General features: G+C 34.2%; 1 protein-coding gene across 1 annotated transcript; it reads left to right on the top strand.

Annotated features, from left to right (window-relative positions):
* Nucleotides 1–20,158: 20,158 nt before the first annotated feature.
* Nucleotides 20,159–24,006, top strand: LOC110633948 (signaling peptide TAXIMIN 2-like). Its single transcript, XM_058149422.1, has 3 exons — nucleotides 20,159–20,218; nucleotides 23,533–23,660; nucleotides 23,886–24,006. The coding sequence occupies exons 1-3, from the start codon at nucleotides 20,159–20,161 to the stop codon at nucleotides 24,004–24,006; spliced, it is 309 nt and encodes a 102-aa protein (XP_058005405.1).
* The last annotated feature ends 2,449 nt before the right edge of the window (nucleotides 24,007–26,455 follow it).

The raw sequence follows: 26,455 nt of genomic DNA on the forward strand, positions 1-26,455 counted from the left end.
TGACAAAGTCCATAGTTACTCGGTCCCATTTCCATTCAGGTATGTTTATGGGCTGTAACAAACCTGATGGAACTTGATGTTCTGCTTTGACTTATTGACAAGTCAAGCATCTAGTTACATGGTCAACTATGTCCTTCTTCATACCGCCACCGATTGGAGTTTGTGTCATGGTACATTTTTGTGCTTCCTGGGTGCATAGCATACACACTGTTATGTGCTTCTTTCAGAATACTGGTTTTTAACTCTTTATCATCTGGTACACATACTCTATCTTTATAGTACAGGCACCCATTTTCTTTCACTTCATATTCAGTTTCCTTCCCCTTAGTGATTTTGCCCATAACAGCCATTAATTTCTCATCTGTCTTCTGCCCATCCTGTATCTATTGTAACAGATTCGGCTTCACTAGCAACTCAGCCAAAATAACTCCATCATGAGTTAAGGATAGTTGGGCATTCAGAGATCTTAATGCTACGATAGATTTTCTGCTTAAAGCATCAGCGACTACATTTGCCTTCCCAGGGTGGTAGTCAATCACACAATCATAATCTTTCAGGAATTCAATCCATCGCCTCTGTCTCAAATTAAGTTCCTTCTGGGTTGGCAGATACTTCAGATTCTTATGGTCTATGTATATGTAGCATTTTTCTCCATACAGGTAATGCCTCCATATCTTCAATGCGAAGATAATTGCTGCTAATTCTAAATCATGAGTAGGGTAATTCTTTTCATGTGGCCTTAATTGCCTGGAAGCATATGCGACCACTTTCCCTTCTTGCATCAGTACGCACCCTAACCCATTATGTGAGGCATCACTGTAGACTACAAAGTCTTTTCCAGAAATTGGCTGTGTTAACACTGGTTCCTCTGTCAACATAGCCTTCAGCCTCTCAAAACTGGCTTGACACTTGTCATTCCAGTCAAATTTCATATTCTTGTGCAGTAATTTGGTCATTGGAGCAGCTATCAGGGAAAATCCTTTTACAAATCTTCTATAATATCCAGCTAACCCCAAGAAACTTCTGATCTCAGTTGTATTTCTGGGAGGCTTCCATTCCATCACTGCTTCAATCTTCTTGGGATCCACTCTAATCCCTTCAGCTGATACTACATGTCCAAGGAATGCAATCTCATTCAACTAGAACTCACACTTGGACAATTTAGCATACAATTTCTTCTCTTTTAGAGTCTTCAGAACAATTCTCAAATGCTCATCATGTTCTGCTTTATCCTTGGAATACACCAGGATGTCATCAATGAAGACCACTACGAACCGATCTAAGTATGGATGGAAGATACGGTTCATAAGGTCCATGAATCTCTTTGGAGCTTTTGTTAACCCAAATGGCATCACCAGGAATTCATAATGCCCATACCGGGTTCTAAATGCAGTCTTAGGCACATCTGCATCCTTAACCCTTAGCTGATGATACCCTAATCTAAGATCAATCTTAGAAAACACACCGGCTCCCTTCAACTGATCAAACAGATCATCAATTCTAGGCAATGGATACTTGTTCTTCACTGTTACTCTGTTTAACTGCCGGTAGTCAACACATAACCTCGATGTCCCATCTTTCTTCTTTACAAGCGATCTGGAGCTCCCACGGTGACACATCTGGGCGTATGAACCCCTTGTCTAGTAATTCTTGCACTGGATTTTTAACTCTTTCAATTCAAGAGTGCCATCCTATATGGAGCAATTGAAATTGGGTGTGCAGGCATAATCTCAATAGCAAATTCAACTTGCCTTTCTGGTGGTAAACTAGGCAATTCCTCTGGAAACACCTCAGAGAAATCCCTTACTGTGGGTATGTTAGATAAGTTAAGTTTACCCTGCCTAGTGTCAACCACGTGCGCCAAATAGGCTTCACACCCTTTTCTCAACCATCTCCTTGCAACTGTAGCTGAGATGACATTGGATAAGAAATATGTCTTTTCACCCACAACTATTATTTCTTCGTTCTCGTGATTTTGAGAGATTCTCTTCAATTTACAATCTACTATTGCCTGATGATGGGATAACCAGTCCATTCCCAAAATCACATCAAACTCATGGAAAGGCAGTTCAATTAAGTCTGCTAAGAACTCTTTCCCTTGAATCTTCAATGGACAGCCCTTATACACCTTGTTTACTACCACACTGTGGCCTAGCGGATTTGTGACCAGGATGTCTTGGTCACTTTCCTCCACTGGTATTCCCTTTTCTACGGGCAGCTTGATACAAATATATGAATGAGTAGATCCAGGATCTACTAATGCATGCACAGAAGTATTATAAAGGAGGAACGTACCCTTGATAACATCTGGAGCATCCTGTTCCTCCTGTGCCCTTATAGCATAGGCTTTGGCTGGTTTTCTGCCTTCTGCTCTCTCCACAGACTCTGACATAGGTTTCTGTGAAGTACCGGCTGCCTCAGCCTTACCCGGCCTTCTACCCCTTGGAGCTGGAGGGGCAGGCCTATCAGTTGATACCAGAGTGGATGTAGCAGTTTTGCGTGGACAATCTCGGACTAGGTGGTCTGTAGATCCACACCGTAAACAAGCACCTATCATCCTCCAACACTCACCCTTATGCCATTTTTGGCAATGTGGGCAAGCAACAGATACTATTGGGGCTAGTCCCCTGTACCCTGTTCCTGGAGAGCTAGCCATTGAAGGGGTGGACTGGCCTCTCCTTGGTGCAAACTGAGACTTGGGCCTCTGTGAATGACCCTGACTTAGTGCTCTACTAAAACTCTGAGTAGGCGAACCTCTGAATTTCTTGCTAGGGGCAGAAGATGTACCGTCGACCACGACCTCTTTCTGCTATGCGCATACATTACGCTCATTCATTCTAACTTTTTCAACCTTGATCTGACTTCCACTAACTTGGCAAACTCTGTAATCCCCAAAGTGTAATCATTACTTTAATGTTATCATTGAGTCCTTCCTCAAATCTCTTGCATCTCTCTGCCTCATTAGGGACTATTTCCGCCCATAGCGCTCGATCGACAAATTCTCTTTCATATTCAGCCCTTTGTCACCGTCTCGCGTAGGGTAATAAACTCCCTTCTCTTCTCTTCCAAGTATACATCGCCCACATACTTCTTTACGAACTCGGTGAGAAAGAAATCCCAAGTTATTTGTTCGGTGGCACCTCACTAGTTCTTGTATCCCACCACCGGTATGCATCATCCTGCAGAGTGATACAAAGACTTCCAAATTCTCTGCTCTGGAGTACAATGAAGTTGTTTCAAGACTCTTCGATTCTGTCCAACCGGTTTTTTGTGTGAATCATCTTCTCTTTTGCCCAGAAAGTCCACTACTCCAAACTTCCTGAGTCTCTCCATATGAGATTTTTGATGTGGAGGTGGCGGTGGTGGCATAACTCCTGCCATCTGTCTAAAGAACTCAGCCATTTGCTGAAATGTGGCTGATGCATTTGGTACTGGTGGAACAGGTTCCCTCCTGTCTCCTGATTCAATCATAGATGGAGCATGACTTTCCACTTCCTCATCGACCGCTCTCTGCGATGTGGAGTTCATATTCTGATCAAAATAACAAAACAAATCAAAAGATCTGCATTAGAATCATCTTAACACTTACAATGCAATGCATAATATGCAATCTATCTAGGTCCAGAAACGCCTAAACCGTGCTCTGATACCACTAAATGTAACACCCCTTACCCATCTACAGAATAGCCGAGCAAGGCGTGCTACACGGCGTGCCGGAGCACCTAGTCTGTGAATATCACATTTTCTAAACTCAATTTGATTTTAAGAAGTGTTTATGTGCTATTTATAGCATACTGGTTCTATTTTCACACTTTAATAAAGTCAGTGTTTTAAAATAGTAATAAAAATTTGGCAAGGTGCCGTCTGTATTTTGGACAAACTGTCCTTCCAAACCTGTTGAAAACAGTTTAATATTATGATATCAAAATCTCAAATATTTCACAGTCCCTATTTCTCAGTAAAGTCAATAGACTTTTACAGTCATTAAACAGTTCCATAATACAGTCCATAATAATTTAAATATATACAGAAAATCTCCATATTATTTAATATGTATAAAATATTACAAACTTTAAAGCTTTCATAATATTACAAAATACAAGGCCAAATTTCAAATATACAACAAAAGTACAAAATACAAGATATCCTAAGTCCTACCATGTATGCAATGCGGTGTAGATGACTCGGACTCTGTGTAGATCGATGTCTCACCGGTAGTAGGTCTGCTTTGGGCTCCCAGTGTGTCTCCAATACCTACGCGTTACAAAGCAACGCGCTAAGCAATTTGCTTAGTGGTGCCAAATGTAAAGAAATATACACTAAAATAAGGTAAATAAAGTGTTTACAAATTTTTGGTGGTCTTTGTATGTCGATAGATTGAATTTAGGTATTTGAATTTAATAGTACTTGAATTCTTGCCGTGTAGCCTATATCTTGACGGTGGATAAGCGGATATCTTGGCCTTTGGGTACCTAGTACCTCGGGCGTAACACCATCGGTCACAAAGTGTCTCGGTGTGCAAATAGCGTGGCTAAAAAGCCATATAGTCAATCGCGATAAGCCAAAAATAAATACACAATATGTATAGCGTAGGCTATTAAAATCCTGATCTTGCATAATAGGCCATAAAAACACGGTATGGCATAAAGCCATTTCTGAAACGATTGTCGAATCCTATTGGCATGCCAACCTATCCATACTAGTCAACTAGGCAAACTAGGGCACATTATAAATTAATTGTTTAATTCTTCAATCTTTGGAGTTTACTAACTATTGTATAATTCACAAGTCGATGCATATGTTGACCTTTTTAGGTAATATGGATAAGTTGTTTCTAGCATCAACATGTCACAATTTATATCTCAATATGCTGCCAATATAGTGCAATTTACCATTTTTACAAGTTAGCATTCATTGCCAAAATGCTTCAAGCATCATTATATGCAAAATATCAAATTTTCAATTTTTGTGTGCTAGATTGGTCTAGCTTAAAGTCCTATTTCCTTTGGTTTTTAGCTTCTGGTCAAAGAAGCAAAATTGTAGCTTTGCTTCCTCTCCGACTTAGGTAACATTTGGAAGTGGTGTTACTGTTATACTTGGTCCTTCCACGACCTCTGTTTGGGTCCATGGTAAATTCCTCTTAGGATAATCTTTCAGACGATGGTCTATGGCCCCACATCTATAACAGGCTCCAGTCAATCCCCTACATTCACCTTTATGCCACTTGTTACAATGGCCACATTTTCTTGCTTGTCCTAGCGCACTCACTACTAGTGTTTCTGGTTGATCTCTTCTAGGTATAGGCCCGGGTTTGGATCTCCTACTTTGATCAGATGTCTGACTTAACTGTTCTCTCGGCCTCTTATTACTAGACTGTCCAAATTTCCTCTTTTGCTGATCACCACTCCTCTTCTATTCCTCTTCATGAACACAGCTAATATATTTCTTTCTGAACTCTATCAGAAAGAATTCCCAAGTTACGTCGGCTGGTTGCACTGCCTTGGTTACAACATCCCACCACCGATATGCAGCTTCTTGTAATAATGAAACTGCACACTCCAAACTTTGTTATGGTGTGTAATGGAGCTGCTGCAAGACTCTTCTAGTTCTTTCTAACCAATACTCAGCAGCTGAAGAATCGTCTTCCTTTCTACCATTAAAATATATAGCTCCATACTTCCTAATTTTTCCTAGAGGTGATTTTCGCTGAGGCAATGGTGGAATAACCCCAGTCATCTGTTGAAAGAATTCAGTCATCTGCTCAAACAAGGCCTGTTGGGGTTGTACAGGCACCTCTTGCACTGGTGGAGCAGGATTTCCCCAATTTCCAATATCACTCCCAGTCGAGATACGGCTTACTACTTCTTCTTCTATTGCCCTCTGCGATTCTGAGTCCATACCTTAACCTAAAATAACCACGAAAATAGATTTGCATTAGTGTCACCTCGACTCATGTGAATGCAATGCATGTCATGCACACAATCTTATTTTATCTATCTATGCCTAGGAACGCCTAAACCGCGCTCTGATACCAATAAATGTAACACCCCTCACCCGACTACAGTGTAGCCGAGCAAAGTGTGCTACATTCGGTGCCGGAGCACCCTATCTTATCTTACTTTATTCCTTTCATATTTTGATCTCGATATATTTTAATATTAATAAATTTTTCGACGGAGAAACCAGCGGAGTTTCCCCTATTTTATTACCAGTTGACTTATTTTACTATTTACCTATTTGAAAGTTTCAATAATATTTTACAAATAAAATCTCATCAATTATTTTCATAACCATCTCATAATTCACATATCATTCATATATTTCAATTTCATACTCATTTCCATGCATTATCTATATATTTCAAATCTGTCTTCGAATCCATACAATCTCATTCATACTCAAATCACATAAATAAAATTTTCAAATTTCTTAAATTTACATAATTTCATAATTCACATGATATATAAATTAATTACATATGAAAAAGCTAATTTATTAAATTACATTACATTTCTATTAATTACCTGCTCATAATCTACATTATAATACAATATCTAGCATTTTATACTAAATACAAAATATGATCTATATGGGCCCTATCTACATGCATTACTGAGGAGGTGACAACCTTGAATACTTCAGGCACTTCTGCAGATCTGGACTCCAAAAATCTTAGTCAAAGTACCTGCGCAAGGAAACAAATCCATCGCGCTAAGCATTGCTGCTTAGTGGTGCAATAATAGAACAAGAAAATAAAATATACAAATAAAGAAAGAACGAAGCATAATTTGAATATTTAAGAATCAATTTAATTTAATATAATGTGTCTAATATTAATTATCTTTTATTCTCATTTGTTTCGCTTTGAAAGCGTTTAATTCCGAAATGCACAGGGATAATGTAAAACATACAGAATTAATAAAAATACTTAGTTTATATTTATATGGCAATAGAAGGTACATTTAAAATATTTAGTTAAGTTATACCTATTTTTGCAACTCTTTTATCATTTTACTTAACAATTTTTATGTGGTTTGGATCATTTCATAATTGTAACTAATTCTTTTGAAGTCTTATTAACTCATTTATTTGATTTCGAATATTTTTAATTACTAATAGTCTTAATTTATTTCAATAAATTACACTGCCCAAGTAACCTACGACAGGCTGACTAAACTGGATAACGGGTCGTTGGCTCTGGACACCGCGATGCCTCGGGCCGTCATACCATGGGACGCAGAACGTCAACCACGTATGCAGTCAGTATGGCTAAAAAGCCATAATACACATAATCAGGCATAAAAGCCATGAATGTTGGCATAATGCCATGAATGCGGGCATAAAGCCATGAATACGGGCACAAAGCCATAAATACAGGCGTAAAGCCTTTTTGCAGTACTGCTAAAACAATACCCTATTGGCATGCCAATCTATCTAATCTGACACACGTGTCTAGGCAATACAAGGGCACATAATATCATTAAATATTAATATAGTGTTTTATGAATTCATTATTTCATGATAAATTTCAATTATAATTCATACATTCATTTGATCATTTATATGATCACAATTCACATCAATTATCCTTTTATACCATTGTACTCAAATTACTTCTCCTTTCTATAATAATGAGAACTAATGTCTCGTTCATACATTAATATGGTTCATTTATTCATTCATTATGTTATTCATATTGATCACAATTCTAAACAATGGTTCACATGTACCATTGTATTCAAAACATTTTTCCTTTCTCATTTATACATTCAAGAATCTACTTATGTAATTACAAATTTTTATATTTCAAGTTGAGTTACTAATATTTTATGAATTCTATTTGTGATGGGCATATAAGCCCTAACTATCTATTCTCATCAATTAGGTGACTTATTTTTCATGTTTCAAGTAATCCATGAATATTTCATGGATTTCAAATTTATGGCCTTAATTTCTTTTTAACAATTTTGACTAGGATGCATAGTCCACATTTGTCATACAATTCTAAGCATTTAAGCTTAGAATTGGTTCTAGGTTTTCATCTTAATTTTCTAATCATTTTGATTACTATTCACCTTACTAGTCAACCAAAATGTTGACTTTTTCATACTTAGTGGATATATTAATTCTAATTACACCAAGATCCCACATTTTGAGTTTTACATTTGCTAGTATTAATTTCCAATTGTAATTTAAAGTCCCCTAGATGCATTTCTAATTTCAAATTTTGAATTACAAGTTTTGGTGTCACTATTTACCTCATTGGTCAATAAAAATGTTGACTTTTGGATAGAAAATAGGTACATTGGTTTTAACACACCCAACATACCACATTTTGCATTGAAAACTTGTTGGCATTAAGCATTAATACCATTTCTAAACTTAAACCAAGGGAAGCAGAATTTTTAGTTTTTGAAGCCTAACTTTACTGTTCCATTAAGCACTGTTGCAGTGGGAATTTGAGGAAATGTAAACATGAAAGTTGTTCCTTATTTTGTCTAGTTGAATTTCCTTTTTTGAATCACTCCATTTGGAGTTTTGTAGCTCCAGATATTGTCCAAAAACCACAGCTGGCCGGATTTCAATTCTGCAGAATTTACCAAATCTACAGTACCATGAATAGTGACTGTGACTGCCATTTGGGTTAGGTTCTGGTCATAATTTGGGGTAGGTTTCTTCATGAAAGTTGTTTGTCTAGGTCTTAACTTGTTGCTGTAAAACTTTCAGGTCAATTGACCATATCTACAGTGAGTTATGGCCAAATGAACAGTTACTGTTCATTTGGTCATTTCTGCAGGTGCTGTTGCAGGGTATCCGGATTGGGGCCAACTTTTGGTCCACTTGCTTTAATCTTTTGGGCATGGTTTCTTCAGAAAAATTGTGCCATTATAAGTCTAGTTTCATGTCCAATTGGCCAAACACAAATTGGACCTACACAGCCAAAGTTATGGCTGTCTAAATGGGCTGGAATCACAGCCTCATTGCTGCTGTCTCTAGGCAGCCTTCCCATTTCAATTTGCCATACATTAGCTCACTTAAAATTATGATTAACTTGCCTCAAATGGTCACTAATTGACCATTAGAATGTCCATTAATCATTTCATAAGCCAAGTCCAATTTTTCACTCCCAAAACCCTAATTTTCCTTTCAATTCACCCATACACCTAGTTAAGCACTTTCATTCATTCTATATGTGTATATACACCTTAAACATAATCTCTAATTCATTTTAAGTCCATTAAAACCATCAAAAACACTCCATCATTGTTCCTTCCTTAGGGCTGCCAAAATTCATGGTGGACATACACATATATTTGGTTCATTTAATTCACAAATTCTTACTCAATTCAAGTCACTAACATGGAAATAAAGAGCTTAAGGTGTATAAGTGCACTAACCTCTTGTAGGGCAGAATTTTCCAAGCTCAAACTTCACTTTCCTTCCTTTTCTAGGCTGCCAAACACTTCCCCAAGATGAGTGGACAAGTTTTAATGAAGGTGACTTAGGGTTTATTAGTGGAATTTCATGGGAAATGAAAGTAATTAAAGGAAACTTTCATGGAGGGTTATGGAGGGGAGGTTCACGTTTTGAGGAAGAAGAAGAACCAGAAAATTGGTTTCTTAATTTGCCATTTTTCTCTTTTTAAAGAGTCTTTGTTGTGTTGTTGAATGGTGATTAGTGGAGGGCACTTAAATGACATCATGGTGATGTCATAATTAAGCATTTAAATCATTTTCTTTTTTTTTCTTTTCTATTCATTTTTAATTCAATTTTTAGCAATATTTATTCATATTTTAGACCATAATAATTATTTACTTAACTGGACAAGTCGGCCAAAAATTGTCTCTGAAGGCGAAATGACCAAAATGCCCTCCGTTTGGCTCAACGGGTCAAAATTGTCTGTACCGATTGAAAAATTTTTCTAAATATTTTCTTGGTATTCTAATGCCATAGGAACCTCAATGACCGTTCTCTAGAGTCCCAAAAATTATTTTATGAATTTTTCCCCGGGTCTAGGGCTCCTCGTTGCGAGAACCGCAACTTCACTCTGGTTACCCATCGCTTGGGCACCGGCTCGTTTAACTTGGTTGTATTTTATTTCAAAAATTTTTCCTAAATTTTTCTTATTAATATTTGAGTTAATTATGGTTCCTGACTTTAGTTTAAATATTTTTCTGGACGTTCTAGCTGTCCGGACCGACACCGGTCACCGGAACAGTAGAATGTACGGAGTTGCTACCGGGAGGGAGTTGCTACCGGGAGGGTGTTACACTCAAATTCTAAATACCCTGTTATAATCAATGCTAGCCTGTCTAAATTAGAAGAGGAAAAATTGCTAAGAGAACTTAGGATCCATAGCAAAGCCATAGGGTATAAGATAGAAGACCTAAAGGGAATCAACCCTTCGATTTGCATGCATAGGATACCCATGGAAGAAAATGGTAAACCCACAATCGAACACCAAAGAAGACTTAACCCAAACATGAAAAAAGTAGTCAAGAAAGAAATTTTAAAACTATTAGATGCAGGTATCATATACCCAATCTCTGATAGTAAATGGGTTAATCCAGTACATGTAGTTCCTAAGAAAGGTGGGACTACTGTTATCTAAAATGCAAGCAATGAACTAATCCCTACTAAAGTAGTCACTAGTTAACGAATGTGCATAGACTATAGAAAATTGAACAGTGCCACCAGAAAAAGACTATTTTCCTCTCCATTGATCAAATGTTAGAAAGATTGGCAGAACACTCATATTTCTGTTATTTAGATGGGTATTCGAGATTCTTTTAAATTCCTATTCACCCAGAAGACCAAGAAAAGACAATATTCACTTACCCCTATGGAACATTTGCATATAGGAGAATGCCTTTTGGTCTTTGTAATGCCCCTGCTACCTTTCAAAGATGCATGATGGCTATTTTTTTTAATTATATTGAAGATATCATGGAATTTTTTATGGATAATATTTCTGTCTATGGAACTACTTTTGATGATTGCCTAGCTAATTTATCTAAGGTGTTGCAAAGATGTGAAGAATCAAACCTAGTCCTAAATTGGGAAAAATGCCACTTTATGGCAAGGGAAGGTATAGTTCTAGGACATTTGATATCAAAAAGAGGAATTGAAGTAGATAAGGCAAAAATTGTGATCATTGAAAATATGCCACCACCAACATTAGTCAAGGGAGTGCGAAGTTTTTTGGGACATACAGGATTCTACAGAAGATTTATCAAGGACTTTTCCAAAATATCTAAGCCACTTACTAAGCCAAGATGTTTCCTTTGATTTTGATGAAAATTGCCTTGTTTCCTTTAACAGGATAAAATAAGCCCTGATATCAGTACTAATAATGCAGCCACTGAATTGGGAGCTACCATTCGAGGTTATGTGCGATGCGAACGACTTTGCAGTTAGAGCAGTGCTCGGGAAAAGAAAGGATAAAAAGCTCCATGATATTTATTATGCTAGCAAGACATTAGATGATGCGCAAATCAATTATGCCACCACAGAAAAGGAATTCCTAACAGTGGTATTTGCAATGGACAAGTTCAAATCTTACCTCATTGGGTCAAAAGTCATTGTATTTATAGATCATGCTGCAATCCGATACCTTTTGAACAAGAAAGAAGTAAAACCAAGGCTGATTCGATGGATCCTACTTCTACAAGAATTTGACCTTGAAATAAAGGACAAAAAGGGATCCGAAAATGTAGTAGCTGGCCATCTTTCCAGACTAAAATTGGAGTACATGTAGGACTTCGAAGATTTGCCAATTGATGATTCATTTCCTGATGAGCAATTACTTGCATTCTCTAAGGCTCCATGGTACACTGATTTTGTTAACTTTCTTGTATTAGGATACTGCCTCCAAACATGACTTACCAGCAAAGGAAGAAATTCCTACATGATGTAAGATATTACTTATGGGAGGAACCTTTACTGTACAAGAGATGTAATGATGGGCTGATAAGAAGATGCATACCAGAGGAAAATATGGAAAGTGTCATTTATCACTACCATTCATCACTATATGGAGGACATTTCAGCACCTCAAAAACCACAGTAAAAGTTTTTCAAGCAGGGTTTTACTAGTCGCATCTGTTTAATGATGTAAGACCCTTTGTGCTAGGTTGTGATCAATGCCAAAGAACAGGAAACAGTTCAAGAAGGAATGAAATGCCACTGCATGGTATACTTGAGATAGAATTGTTCGATGTATGGGGAATAGATTTCATGGGCCCATTTCCCTCTTCCTGTGGAAACAAGTATATCCTGGTTGGAGTTGATTATGTATCAAATGGGTAGAAGCAATTACGACACCAACCAACGATGCTAGAGTGGTCACAAGGTTCCTTAAGAAAAACATTTTCACAAGATTTGGCACACCATGAGCAATAATCAGTGATGGAGGAAGTCACTTCTGCAACCAACAATTCGAAATACTACTGAAAAAGTATGGAGTGACTCACAAAGTGGCCACACCTTAGCATCCTCAAACTAGCGGGCAAGTAGAAATCTCAAATAGGGAACTGAAGCAGATTCTGGAAAAAATCGTAAATAGATCTAGGAAGGACTGGTGCATAAAGTTAGATGATGCACTTTGGGCATACCGCACTGCATATAAGACCCCAATTGGCACAACACCCTTCCGTCTGGTTTATGGAAAATCATGTCATCTCCCTGTTGAACTTGAGCATAAAGCCTACTGGGCAATTCAGATCTTAAACTTTGACCTCAAAGCTGCTAGTGAGAAAAGGGTCTTACAACTGAATGAGTTAGAAGAAATCCGACATGATGCATATGAAAATGCCAAAATCTTCAAGGATAAAACCAAAAGATGGCATGACAGGCGCATAGCAAGGAAAGAGATAAAAGAAAGAGATCTTGTCCTCTTATTCAACTTTCGATTGAAACTCTTTCCGGGGAAGCTGAAATCAAGATGGTCCGGACCTTTCAAGGTCACCCAAGTCTTCCCACATGGAGTGAAAAAAATTGTACACTTAAACAATTCTAGGGTTTTCTCATGTGATGGTTCATTAACCTTTTAATGGTCAATTAGTGACCATTTGAATGTGTATGATGAGGAAATGAAGTGAGTTGAAGCTTGGCATTTGTGTATGGGTGAGCTGCCTTGGCTGACTTGCAGGACTGGTTGTGAGTCCAGCAGGTTTGGACAGCTATAACTGGAGCTGTATAGGTTCAATTGGTGCAAGGCTAATTGGACATGAAACTAGACACATAATGGCACAACTTTGGTGAAGAAACCCTGCCCAGAAAACCAAACTAAGTTGACCTAAACGTTACCCTAATCCGGGTGACCAACAAGCTGTCCCTGGAAAATGACCAAATGAATAGTATTTGTTCAATGGTCATAACTCAGTATAGGCAAGTTCAATTGATCTGAAATTTTACCAGTATATATCTGAGACATATACCTACAACTTTCATGAAGAACACAAATCCAAATTCTGACCATAACCTAGTCAAATTGCCAACCAAACTTAGGTCACCAAATCTGGCAGAACCAAATTGCCCAGAAAATCTAGGTACAGGTCAATCCGGCCAGTTATGGTAAAATATCCATAACTTGAGCTACAAAACTCCAAATAAAGTGATTTAAGAAAAGAATTGTAACTAGATACAATAAGGAACAACTTTCATGAAGACAATTTTATCAAATTCCCACTGTACAAATGACCAATGGAACAGTAAACCGAGAGTATGAAATCTGAAAATTTTGAATAACATGAAATAAGCTTTGAAATGGCATTGGCAACCAATACCAACAACTTTAGAATGCAAAATGTGGTATCTTGATGAACTTAGGTTCAATAAATTTATTATGTATTAAAAAGTCAACAATTTGAGTGAATAGTAATGTGAATAATAATACAAAGACACAAAGTGTAAGAACTAAATTGGTAGAGGAAATTAAGACATGAAATTTGGAATCCATGAAATGTTCATGGATTACTTGGAATAGTTAATTGAGATTTATACTCCCAACACTAATGGAGTTCATAATATATTAGCAATATAACTTGAAGTATGAAATGTAATTTACATGAATAGATTGTTAAATGTATAAATGAGATAAAAGTGCCATTTGGGATTTAGGTTCCCATCAAGAGAGAAAGGAAAGATGTTTTGAATGTGAATGGTACATGAGATCAAACGAATTGTGATCAATACAAATGATGTAAGGAATGTATGAATATTATGATGAATGTATAAATTATGGAATTTGTCATGAAATAGTGAAGTCATAAAACAGAATATATTAATATTTAATGATATTATGTGCCCTTGTATTGCCTAGACATGTGTGTCAGATTGGATAGATTGGCATGCTAATAGGGTATTGTTTTAGCAGTACTGCGAAAGGCTTTATGCCTGTATTCATGGCTTTATGCCCGTATTCATGGCTTTATGCCCGTACTAATGGCTTTATACCCGCACTCATGGCTTTAATGCCCAATTATGTATTATCATGGCTTTTTAGCCATACTGACTACATACGTGGTTGACGTTCTGCGTCCCATGGTATGACGGCCCGAGGCACCGCGGTGTCCAGTGCCAATGACCCGTTATCCAGTTTAGTTAGCCTGTCATAGATTACTTGGGCAGTCTAATTTATTAAAATAAGTTACGAATATTAGCAATTAAAAATGCTAAAAAGTAAATAAATGAGAAGAAGTTCTAAAATAAATTAGATTAGTTCCAAAAATTTGTTCCTTAGAATGATCTGAAGTAAATTAAATTAGTTCTAAAAATTTTAAATATTATGAAACGATTGTAAACAACTTAGAAAGTATCAAGGAAGTAATAAAAAGACTAGTAGAAGAATTATAACTTAAATAACTATTGCAAATGTGAATTACATAAGAATATAAGTATAAGTTTAAATTTTAGATTATTCGTATCTGGTACATTATTAATGCGAATTTCTGGACTGAGCACCTCCAAAGAAGAACATGGCAAGATAGAGGATAGTTAATATTAGAAACTAAATTAATTATAAATCTAAATTATTCAAACTATAGTTTATTTTTACCTTTGTTTGTATATTATTCTCTTATTATATTATTGCACCACTAAGCAGCAATGCTTAGCGCGATCGATTTGTTTCCTCGCACAGGTACTGAAGTTAAAGCCCAGCGAATACCAAACAGAGATTTTGGAGTTCTGATCTGTAGAGTGTTCAAGGTTGTCACCTCCTCCGCAATGCATGTAGATAGGGCCTATATAGATCATATTATGTATTTTATACATTATAATTAGTTATTATTGGTAATTTAAACTATGAATTGTATGTTAAAATATAGATTATGGAACTGTAATTAATTTGTAGATCATGTAAATTATGAATTTATGTAATCAATCTGTAAATCATGTAAATTAATGAAACTTGAGAATTTATATATATAAATTGTGCATGAATGGAAATGCATGGAAATGAATATGTAATTGTGATATATGAATGAGATGTGAATTATGAGATGGTTATGAGAATAATTGATGAGATTTTTATTGTAAAATATTATTGAAAATTTTCAAACAGGTGAATAGTAAAACACGCCAAAAGATAATAAAATAGGAAAAACTCCATTAGTTTCTCCGTCGAAAAATAATCGATATTAAATATAACGAGAATAAAATTTTTAAAGAAATAAAGTAAAATAAGTTAGGGTGCTCTGGCACTGAATGTAGCATGCCTTGCTCAGCTATACTGTAGTCGGGCGAGGGGTGTTACAGCACTGGCTTTTTCCTGTGCAACCATCTCTGATGGCTCTGGCAACATTCTATTGAGCACATTGTACTTGGTGGCCTTGTCACCACCATTGCCCTCCACTTCGACTTCGTTCCAGGACATCACAGACTGCGCTTTATTACTGGAATGTCGAGAATTGATCAAACTATCTGCATATCCATGAGGATATGTAAGAAGGTGGGCAAAACATGCTACTTGGTGGATGCCAAAGGAAACACCATCCCTCGGAGAGACAAGGCAAGAGAGGGACCTGGTGAGAATTCACAGCCTCAAGAAAAAGGACAAGGTCGGATGTTCGAAGAATCCCCCGTTCGAGTGCCCCCACACACACCACCACCGACAGATCCGGTCCTTACATACCTGCAATGCATGGAGATCACAATATACTGCAGGATGCGAGCTATCAAAGACAGCCTCCAAGAAGCACATAACAAGCTGGACATACTAATGGACAAGTCAGATGAGGAGGATGAGGAGGAAGAGGAGCAAGGATCACCAGCATCACCATCATCATTATCAGAGGCCTTTTAGAGCTAGGACTATAGGATAGGATCTTTATTGTAATATCTTATATGCCCTAGTCCTAACTTGCAACCATAGGTTTTTTTTTATTTGCTTTATGTTCAAAAATTTTCCATGCTTAATAAATAATATGCTTCCTTAAATTTTTGTACGTTTGCCCTGATTTTGCACATTATGTTAACATTGAGGACAATGTCTGGATTGAGTTTGGGGGGAGGGGGGGGGATACATTTGCACTTGCATATCATTACATGCACATCATTGCATTGTTTAAACACAGCTATATTATTCTTGAGTATCAAAATTTTCAAGAATTTCAGAAAATTTTTGTATTGTAAATTGTAAAACCTAGCACTATAACCCAATTTTTAGTAAGCTAATAATTGGACTCCACGGTATAGAGGAATGAACATATCTAGATGAGCAAAAAGGGATTTTAACATGTTGTTTGTGAGGAAACTAATCTCTTTATGGAACTAGACTAATTAAACCTCTTCATAACTATTAATTTATCACATTGAACTCGTAAAATTAGGAGAACAAATTTTGAAACACAAGCAAACTTAAAAATTGCCTTACTAGCTCTAGAACATATCTCTTCAACCTATCAAGGCAAAATCCTAGCATAAGCCTAATGAAGAAATGATTAAGGCATTCTTTGATACAGCTTCACTAAGCCTTAGCCACCCCTAATTAAAATGTATATCCCTTGTAGCCAACATGAAGCCCTATCCCTTAAAATTTATTGGTTACCCATGTTATTCACCTAACCCCTAACCTAAATACCTACCATACCCTTTTGAGGAAGATAAATGCATAAAGAAAATGAAGAGAGGATGTGGAACTCAAGAAAGAATGCGAGTGTGTAATTGAAACCAAAGAAAAATTTGCCTTTCTAACCTAGCAAAAGCAATGAGTTTGGAGGAGAGGACAAAAAGGAAAAAGAAAAGAAGACCCAAGATAAGTATTATGGAAGCATGCTTGGCGATATAAAAAGCCAAAAGCCTTTCCTCTCCACATAAAATATGTAGAAACGAACTCAGTATACTTGGATTTTATGCATACATGCTATCCTCATAATTGCATTCCCTAAAAACCTTTTCATTGGCAACTAAGTTTATCCCTCTAGCCCCATTACAACCCTTTTAAAGACCTTTTGATCTTTTGAAAAAGCACATGCTACATTAGTGGAGATAGAAAATTGAAATATGCCTATGGAGTTGGAATTGAAATACTTCATCTCAATTACTCATGAAAGAGGCAGATTTGGAGGAGTTAGTGTTTCTCAATTCTATCCCGATAAATCAGGTTGTTTGTGGCTTATTAATGGTCTTGTATAGAGGAATAATTAGTCGAAACACCATGAAACGAGGTGAAGTTCCAAACAGGCAGCTATTAGAACCCTTATGCCTTGAAAGAGGAAAATTGGTATGAAGGTTGGAGGAGTTCAATTCTATGCTTATTAAATTGATGGTTGTATTCCTAAGTATCCCCGAAAATGTGTTTTAAAACAGAGTTTTGCTTTGCTTAAGGACAAGCAAAAGTTTGAGTTTGGGGATATTTGATACACTTGAATTGTATAGATGTTTTTAAGCACATTTGCATTCTATTTCATAGCATTTAGGCAAGTATTTTCATGCATAATAGTTGATTTCATTAGTTTTTGTAATTTCTATTGTAAAGCCCTTAATTTCATATTTTCTGCATCATTTTAGGTGTTTGGGTGAAGCTACAGAAGTATAGGAGTGCAAGAAAAGCTTGGAGGAGTCAAGTGATAAAGAATTGTTGCTGATACAAAGTACACTGGTCATGTAAACCAAGCCCCAGACCCGTGTAAATCTCTGCCAAAAGAAAGCCAAGAGAATCGATGAGAAACACAACACACGGGTCGTGTAATAAGACCTGTGTAATCTACAGGGACCCATGTAAGTCTCTGCCGAATGCAAGCTTGAAGAAACCTATGGGAACAACAGTACACAGCCCGTGTAATAAGGCCGTGTAGTTGGCACAGACCCTTGTAACTTTCCGTGCCAAAACAAGACCACGTGATTCTCCTCCAGCAAGTTACACGGCCTTACTTTGCAGGACCCGTGTAGTGACACATGAGCCGTGTACTATGCTACAGCCAGTTTTATAACTTGAATTTCCCTCCTATTTTCGGATAAAAACGAGACTCCTAAGGCCCTTTGGACTTAGAGCAACCTAACCCTAGAGCAACCAATATAAATAGAAAAGAAAATGTCAAAAGAAGGGGGGAAGAAAAAAAAAAAAAAAAGAAAAGACGACTATCATCGGGAGTGTTGCTGAAGGCTGCTGCTGTCGCGCTCTGCATCAGTACCAACAGAAGTTCTCCAGCTGAAGTTCCACAAGATCAAAGCTGCAAACTATCTTCGGTTTCTTCGTTTCATCTCCCCAGACAGATTTCTATTGCTTTATTTCTTTACATGGTTTTCTTTTTACTATCTTTATTTTTTATCATGATGTTTGTTGAACTCACCATGAGTGAGTAGTTTCCTTATTCTAGATTTAGGAGAGTAATGCTTGTAATTATTATTATGGATGAACATTAAGTTTTATTTACAGGATTTGAAATTTATTTCTTGATTTAATTTCTTGTGATCCTAATGTATGCTATGTGATGGTACCCACTCAAACATGATTGTAGATGTTGATTGAAGGACTGAAAGGTGAAGATTAACATTAGAAAATCAAGATCTCGAACCTAGGAATTCTGACCTAAACATAGGCTGATACCTTTGTGGAACCTAAAAATTGGTCAAAGGTCTTAAAGAATTTTAATTAATTTGATCACCACGAAAGTAGGGTTTGAATTAATTAAAATACACCCTAGATGCCTTGAGAGAGGATTTAGGATAACTTAGGGCTAATTTCCATCAAAGAAAATGAACCTCAATTCAGTAAATAAACGAGATAACATCCCTAATAAGATTCAAGTGTGAAATCCTAACTCCAGGATTGTTTCAAAAAAATAGATTACTTCATTTTAAGTTTACTATTCTAGTGTTTAAAGTTAACGAACTTCATTCCCTAAAAATTCGATAGCCTAGACAATCAAAATTACAGTATAGATTGATACTTGCTAAATAAAGGTCCTCATGGGAATGATACTCTACTTATCACTTTATTACTTGTTAGCGATCCGTGCACTTGCGAGGTTGTAAAACTAGGCAAACACTTACTAATGCCGTTGGAGATTTCAACCCATTGATCCACATAAAAGTGAACTGAAAACCAAATTTAGAACCATTCTTCTTCACAATTGAGCTTATATAAGCTCTCTAAACAATGTAATACAATAATATCTTATTAAATTCAAGCAATGAAAACCTCAATAACAAATTCAAATAACCATTACAAATCCAATAAAAATTAATGACACTGTATATAAATGGAAGATAGCGTGGTGATATTAATTAAAACATATATATGATAAAAAAAAATATTTTGCGTGTAAATCTATTAGAATCTTCACCTTTTTTTTTAACAAGGAATGCTGGTTGGCGTTGTTGGAAGTGATGGTGTTGTCCTCTGTTGAGCACTTGTTCTGTAGGAACTATATGAGATTGAGAATCCCATAATCATGCCATGCCTTTCTCGACTTGTCCGGCCAAGGCTTCTAGCTTCTATGTGACAACCATTAGCTACATTTCTCACCCTGTGCCTTTTAAGGATGAAGGCTGTGTCAAGTAGATCTTTGGCTGTGGAGGGCAGTTGCAGTTTCAAGCTGTTTAGTTAAGCCTCTCCTATGTTGAGGAGATTGTGCTTTTCTTCTTTGTAGCTTTTGTAGTTTCCCCTACAGTAGGGTTGCTTAGCCTGTGGTGCTAATGTAGTCTCAATGCCATGGCTGATGGAGTTTTAGGTTTGGGTCCTATACTCGTTATTCTTTTAAAGCTCCATGAGGTTAGGCTTTGAATTTTTTAATATGGTTTGAAGTGGTGTAGCTTTCTATTAGGCTAAGCCTTGTAATGATGTTTAAAGATGAATGTCAAAATTGTTCAATCTTTCTTTCACATGTAAATAAATGTGTTAAAAATGTTAGAATCTCAAATCTACATTATGCAATGCGTCTGAAATTTTTAATTATTGTAATTGTGTAAAGGAAAATAGAAAACATAATTTTTTTTAAAGTTTATTAATTTCACCGTAAGCGTTATGTTAAGATTTTACAGCTTATTAATATAGCGAAAGTGTAAATTGCTTATGCGAGGAAATGTAAATGGTTTGAACTTGCAAAGTGAATTGTTTGCTTGAAAATGAAATCACTTATGCTTGAAAGTTTAAATTGATGCACTTAAAAAGCCAATTGCTTGCTTAAAAAATGTAAATCATTTGTGCTAAAAAGTGGTATGCGGATTGCACGTTATGCTCGTTGTTTATTTTTGTTATTTAATTTTTTTTATATGCAATTTTAAAAAAAAAATTTATATTAATTAACTAATAAATCTTAAAATATTTTAAAATTTTATTTCTTTATTTTCTTAAGTATATATATTATATAAAAAAAATTAACATACCTCTTACAAATTAGTGTAGACTACAAAATATAGCCATTTATATACTATTAATTATATATATATATATATATATATATATATTTTTTTTTTTTTTTTTTGTTATAACAAGCACGCAAATCTAAGATACACATACAAATTGCACAATCATACAATATTGAAAAGAAAAGAAGAATAGCATAAGATTTAACGTGGTTCAATTATAAGATTTACGTCTACGGGCAAGACAAGAGAAAAAAAGTTTCACTATAATAAAAAGAGTAAAATACAATTAATCAGAACTCTCAAACCCTAACCCCAGTATGTTTCTCAAATATCTCACAACTCTACCATAAAAGGTAAAATATTACAATATTTATATTGGTCCATGTCCTCCGCTACCACCACAGATCTCACTTTTTATCCCAATCGAGTGGCAGTACGAAACTTTAGGGTTGAGTCACAATTTGGATCCATGAAAAAATATATCTAAAATTCAAGTCACAAAAATAACATATATATATATATATATATCATCAATAAATGTAGTACATTATAAGTGTGATGATATAGAAAATCAAATATGATAACTTCAAATAGATTTTATTTTTTTTGCAGTTAGCGCATGTAAGAATAACCTGATTCATAAAATCTAAGAGAATTAAAAAAAATAAAAAATAATAAGAAATATATACCTAAATAGTCATAGCAGCAGAGATCACTAATCTTTCCACCATGCAAGATCTCCTTATCTAACAGATAAAAACAAATGTTAATATTTTGTTTTTGAGGTACATCATTGTTTGGACTATATATGAATATAGATATACTTATAATTTGTCAACAATCAGCTTGAACATGTTTCTATTGACATATTTTTTAAGTGTAATTTTTTCTCCTTTTTTTTTCTCATTGTCTTTTTAGTTCTTCACTTATTTAAGCAATTCATTGTTTATTATATTTAAGCAAACAAGGATATTATTAATATATATCCTCTTATTATTATATTTTCATATACTAAAATAAAGTAATAAATTTTGATAATTATTTAAAAATTGGCCATAAAAAAGTCATAAAAAATAAAATTATTATTTTAGTTTTCAATTTGATATTCATCAATATTTCTGGAAACAGAAAAGTTTGAAAAAGTCAATTTTTAATTTTTTTAGTTAAATTTTATAAAAATAATCAAATGTTTTTTAAAAAATTGATTTTTTTAATTTTTACAAAATAAACTAAATTGTTTTGAAGAAAAAGAAAGGAACAAATTTTATAAAAATAATTTTCAATTTTATTTTTTATAAAATTTTATTTTGAATTATAATAAAAAACTTAATTAAATAGAATTTAATTACAAATATAATTAAAAATTTTAAATTTATATAAACTCTATAATCAATTAAAAAATAAAATTAAAATAAATTAATTTTTAATAGCCAATCAAATTTTGTCTTTTTATTGTAATATTAGTAAATCACTATGGGTATTTTTGGTAAAACTAATATTCTCCTCTCTCTTCTCACATTTATATATAGTATAGATAAATTATAGATTATATATAGATAAATATGAAGATAGATTGTAAATTATAGATAGATTAATAATATTTTTTTATTTTTTATTTATTAATTTCTTATTTTAATTAATTACTTCTTATAAAATTTTATATTTAATTGAAACTTAAATATAAATGACTAAGAAATTTAAACTCATATAAACTTTAAACTTAAAAAATTTTAAATTTATACAAACTTTAAAATTAATTTAAATAATAAAAATATAATTTTAATTAATTTTAAGCATGAAAGATAATTTAGGTAAAGCTAATATTTTCACCTCCTTTATACATTCATATATAAAATATAAATATAAATATAAATAATCCTCATAAAAATATATTTTTTATTAAAATTTATATTTTAAAAATTTAATAATTTTGTAAAATATTTAAATAATATTTATTTAAAATATATATATATATATATATATTATATTTAATGACGGATTTAATAAGAGATACCTAACATATTATAGTTTAATATGAATATCATTTTTTTAATTTAAACACATTTTAAATTTAATTATATATTATTTAAATTTATTTTAATAAAATTTAATTAAATTAAATGCTTAAAAATATACAATTCCATGCTATCTCCAAAGCTTTCAACAATTCCTTTTCTTTCTTTATTTGATAAGTCAATTCCGTTTCAAGGATTTCCAAGAATTATCCAAATGTTCCCCTCTCTTCAAATGTGAAAAACATGTAACACCAAAGCACTTCACCCTCTGCCACTCCTTACCCCATTGAAACAGACACTCAACTTTCCGAAATTCCTTTGATGCCCAAAATACCCACCAACTTTCACACCAAATGACCCTAAGAAAATTCCAATTTCTTAGGCTACTTTTGCCAATACGTTAAAAGATTTTTGTAGCATACCGGCCAGTAAACCATCCAAACTAAATGAATTCATATATTTAAATATTAGTCATAATTTAAAAATATTTCTAAATAAAAATATATATAATTTTATAATTTAATTTATAAATTTTAATTTAAATAATATCAAAACTGACTTTATCTTAAATCGACGGGTGCAGGTCTTTCCAGTCCCTATAAATTAATAGAATCTGCATAGTGGCGTGGCAAACTACGTACCAACTCTATATAAATTTCTCTCATTCTTGCCTCTTCTTCCAAGAATCATATCTTTGCAACAGAGAAGAAAGATTAGAAAAAGTTTGCAAGAAATAGGAGATTGCAGGCCTTATGGGTTCTTGCTGGGCTTGCCATTTGCTTTGGTTGCTCTGCTTTTGTCTCTTATTGGTGCTGTCGCCTGGATCATTGGGTATGTTTCTGTTTATATATTCTTCCAACTCCTTTGTTTTTTTTTCACTATTTTTGATCTTTTAGAAGTAAAACCCAGATCATAAGATTATAAAATTTTCATGTAATTTACCCTTTTATCTCCATAAATATTTATGTTAAAAGAGGGTTTTTTTTTTCCTGATTTTGGGATGATTGATTTGCCCTTTTTTTTTTTTTTGTAAATTGTGTTTTTATTAAATGGCAGGACTATACTGAGTTGCTTGTGCCCATGTTGTGTATGTTGTGCTGGTCTGGCCAATTTGGCAATAGATATTATAAAGCTTCCCTTCAAAATACTTAAATGGTTCGCTGATATTCCTTGTTAATATGTTGATTTCTTAATTGAGATTTTTAGTTATCCTAGAAATTCATGAGATAAATTACTCATTTCTTTTTTTCCCTTTTTGTGCCGTTTTTTCCCTAAGGGTTTATAGACTGATGATCTACCCTATAACATTTTAATTATCTGTACATTGATTTTTTCTTATTGATTACTTTGCTTTTTATGATTAATGAATTGGATTTTGATAGCGACAGCAATGGATGGAGTATTTTTTAACTAATTGATTTGACAAATTTTTTTTTATATGCTTCATTTAATAATTGAAATGAATTTGAGTAATATAAAATTACATTTTTTATGACTTTAAATTTAAAAAGTAATATTCACATACATGTAAATTAAATTATGTTTTATATATTTGATATTTGTTATTTGAATTCGTTTATATAATTTATTCATTAAATATAAAATATATATTTTTTATAATAATATTTATAATTTTTAAATATTAAATTTTAAATAGAGGATTAATAATTTTAAAATATAAATTATTAATAAAAATATATAAAATTAAGCGAGTTTAGATAGTATTCAAATAATAATAGTAGGATTTTAGATGAGTTCAAGTAATTTAGAATAAATTTTAATTGAGTATAGGATAAATTTATATATGAAAATTATTAATTAAGTTCAAATTAAAATATTGTGATTTTTTTGGGTATCTTACTCTTTATTATCATATTTGAATGGCTCTTTTACGGGTTGATTTGATTTCAAATTGATCAACTCAACACTAAACATAAATCAGTTTACAGTATAAACTAACTCAACATGTCACAACCCGATCCCACGGGCAGAATCGACATTAAGACTTGGATCAATATAAGGCCCCTAAAATTCGTAGTAAGTCTAACTATTCATTAGCCCACCCTTGAAGCCCATATACAAGCCCATTTCAAAAAAACAACCGAACAGAGTTCGACCATAACCTGGACTATCTAACGGGAAGTTTGTAGTTCGCCCGACCTATAATCACATAATACATATATTCAGGGAGCTCAGCTCACCCTCACCATTCCCAACTTAGCAATATAAATCAAATGGGAGCTTAGCTCTCTCATTCAAGGTGAATACATTCACACATACATAGATTAATAAGTTTACAATTTCAAAATAAATATTCTTTTATAGTCCCATTCCAAATAAAATATTTCTAATACATGTGGAGATCTAGATTTCAAAATAAACAACACGGAATACGGAAATAACAACTAATAGACTTACGAGGAAGAAAGCAACTTAATAACAAAGAAAAGTTCTCCTGTAACCTAGAAAAATAGAGTGAACAAGAGTGAGCGTTTAACTCATAGAGTAAGTTATTGATTTTATATACAATTTCTATAACTATATAGTACTAATACATCCCTAAGGATGAAATACAACATAGATCATTAATTTCAAATAATTGCAATAATACTCAGATAAATAATAATTTGGAGCACACATACACCCGTGTGTCATGCCAATATAAATATAATATGGGAGTTGATCTCCTATCTGACTCTCTTAATCCAAGGTGCCACAATGAGATCAACTCGAGCTAGCGGTTTCTCTCTTACAATCCAAGTGCGGGGGTCAATAAGATCAACTCAAAGCCGTACTCACCCTGACTTATCACAAAAGGACTAAGCCCCAAGCGAGACTAGCTCAAGCCGATTTGCCCGTCCTATCCATATCCACCACTAATACACCATACGCATACCAACACACACACGCAGCTCCAAATTACCCTAGACGACACTCACATCAAACCATCAAGTAAAGATGCAATATAAAGCGTGCCTATAGTAGCTAATACATATATCTATAAGTGATACATGGGCATGCTGTGACATAGAATAACAATAATATTGAAATTTTAAATAAATTCAATATTGACTCACAGTACTTTACAAGTCACTGCGATAGCTAAGAGTAGAAGGAAGGCTGGCCCAGCTCACCTAAACAATTACATTATAAACTGATCAATATTTACTTAAAAATAAAACTTTAAAAGAGTCAAAGACAGCCTAGGTTTTGTCGAAAATTCGGCAGAATTTTCCCTGTACCTATGACCTACCCAACCTGCAAAAGGACTCAAATAACACTTCTAAATCATACACCTCAATCCAAATCCTATTAATATCATATGGCCCCTCTTGGGCCCTCCAAAACTCATATATATTAATAAGTTTACACCTATATATTACACCTAAAATAATTATTTAAAAATTTGGGGTATTATATTCTTCCCTCCTTACAAAAAATTCGTCATCGAATTTTACACAAGGCAGAATAGTAACACAGAGTGACATATCAAATAAATATGGATACTTGCTTTGCATATCCCGCTCTGACTCCCAAGTGCATTCCTCCACAGATTGACTCCTTCACAGGACTTTAACAATAGGGATTTGCCTTGATTGAAGCTGTCTCATCTGATAGTCTACTAT

Source organism: Hevea brasiliensis, chromosome 7 (assembly GCF_030052815.1).
Source record: "Hevea brasiliensis isolate MT/VB/25A 57/8 chromosome 7, ASM3005281v1, whole genome shotgun sequence".
NCBI lineage: Eukaryota > Viridiplantae > Streptophyta > Magnoliopsida > Malpighiales > Euphorbiaceae > Hevea > Hevea brasiliensis.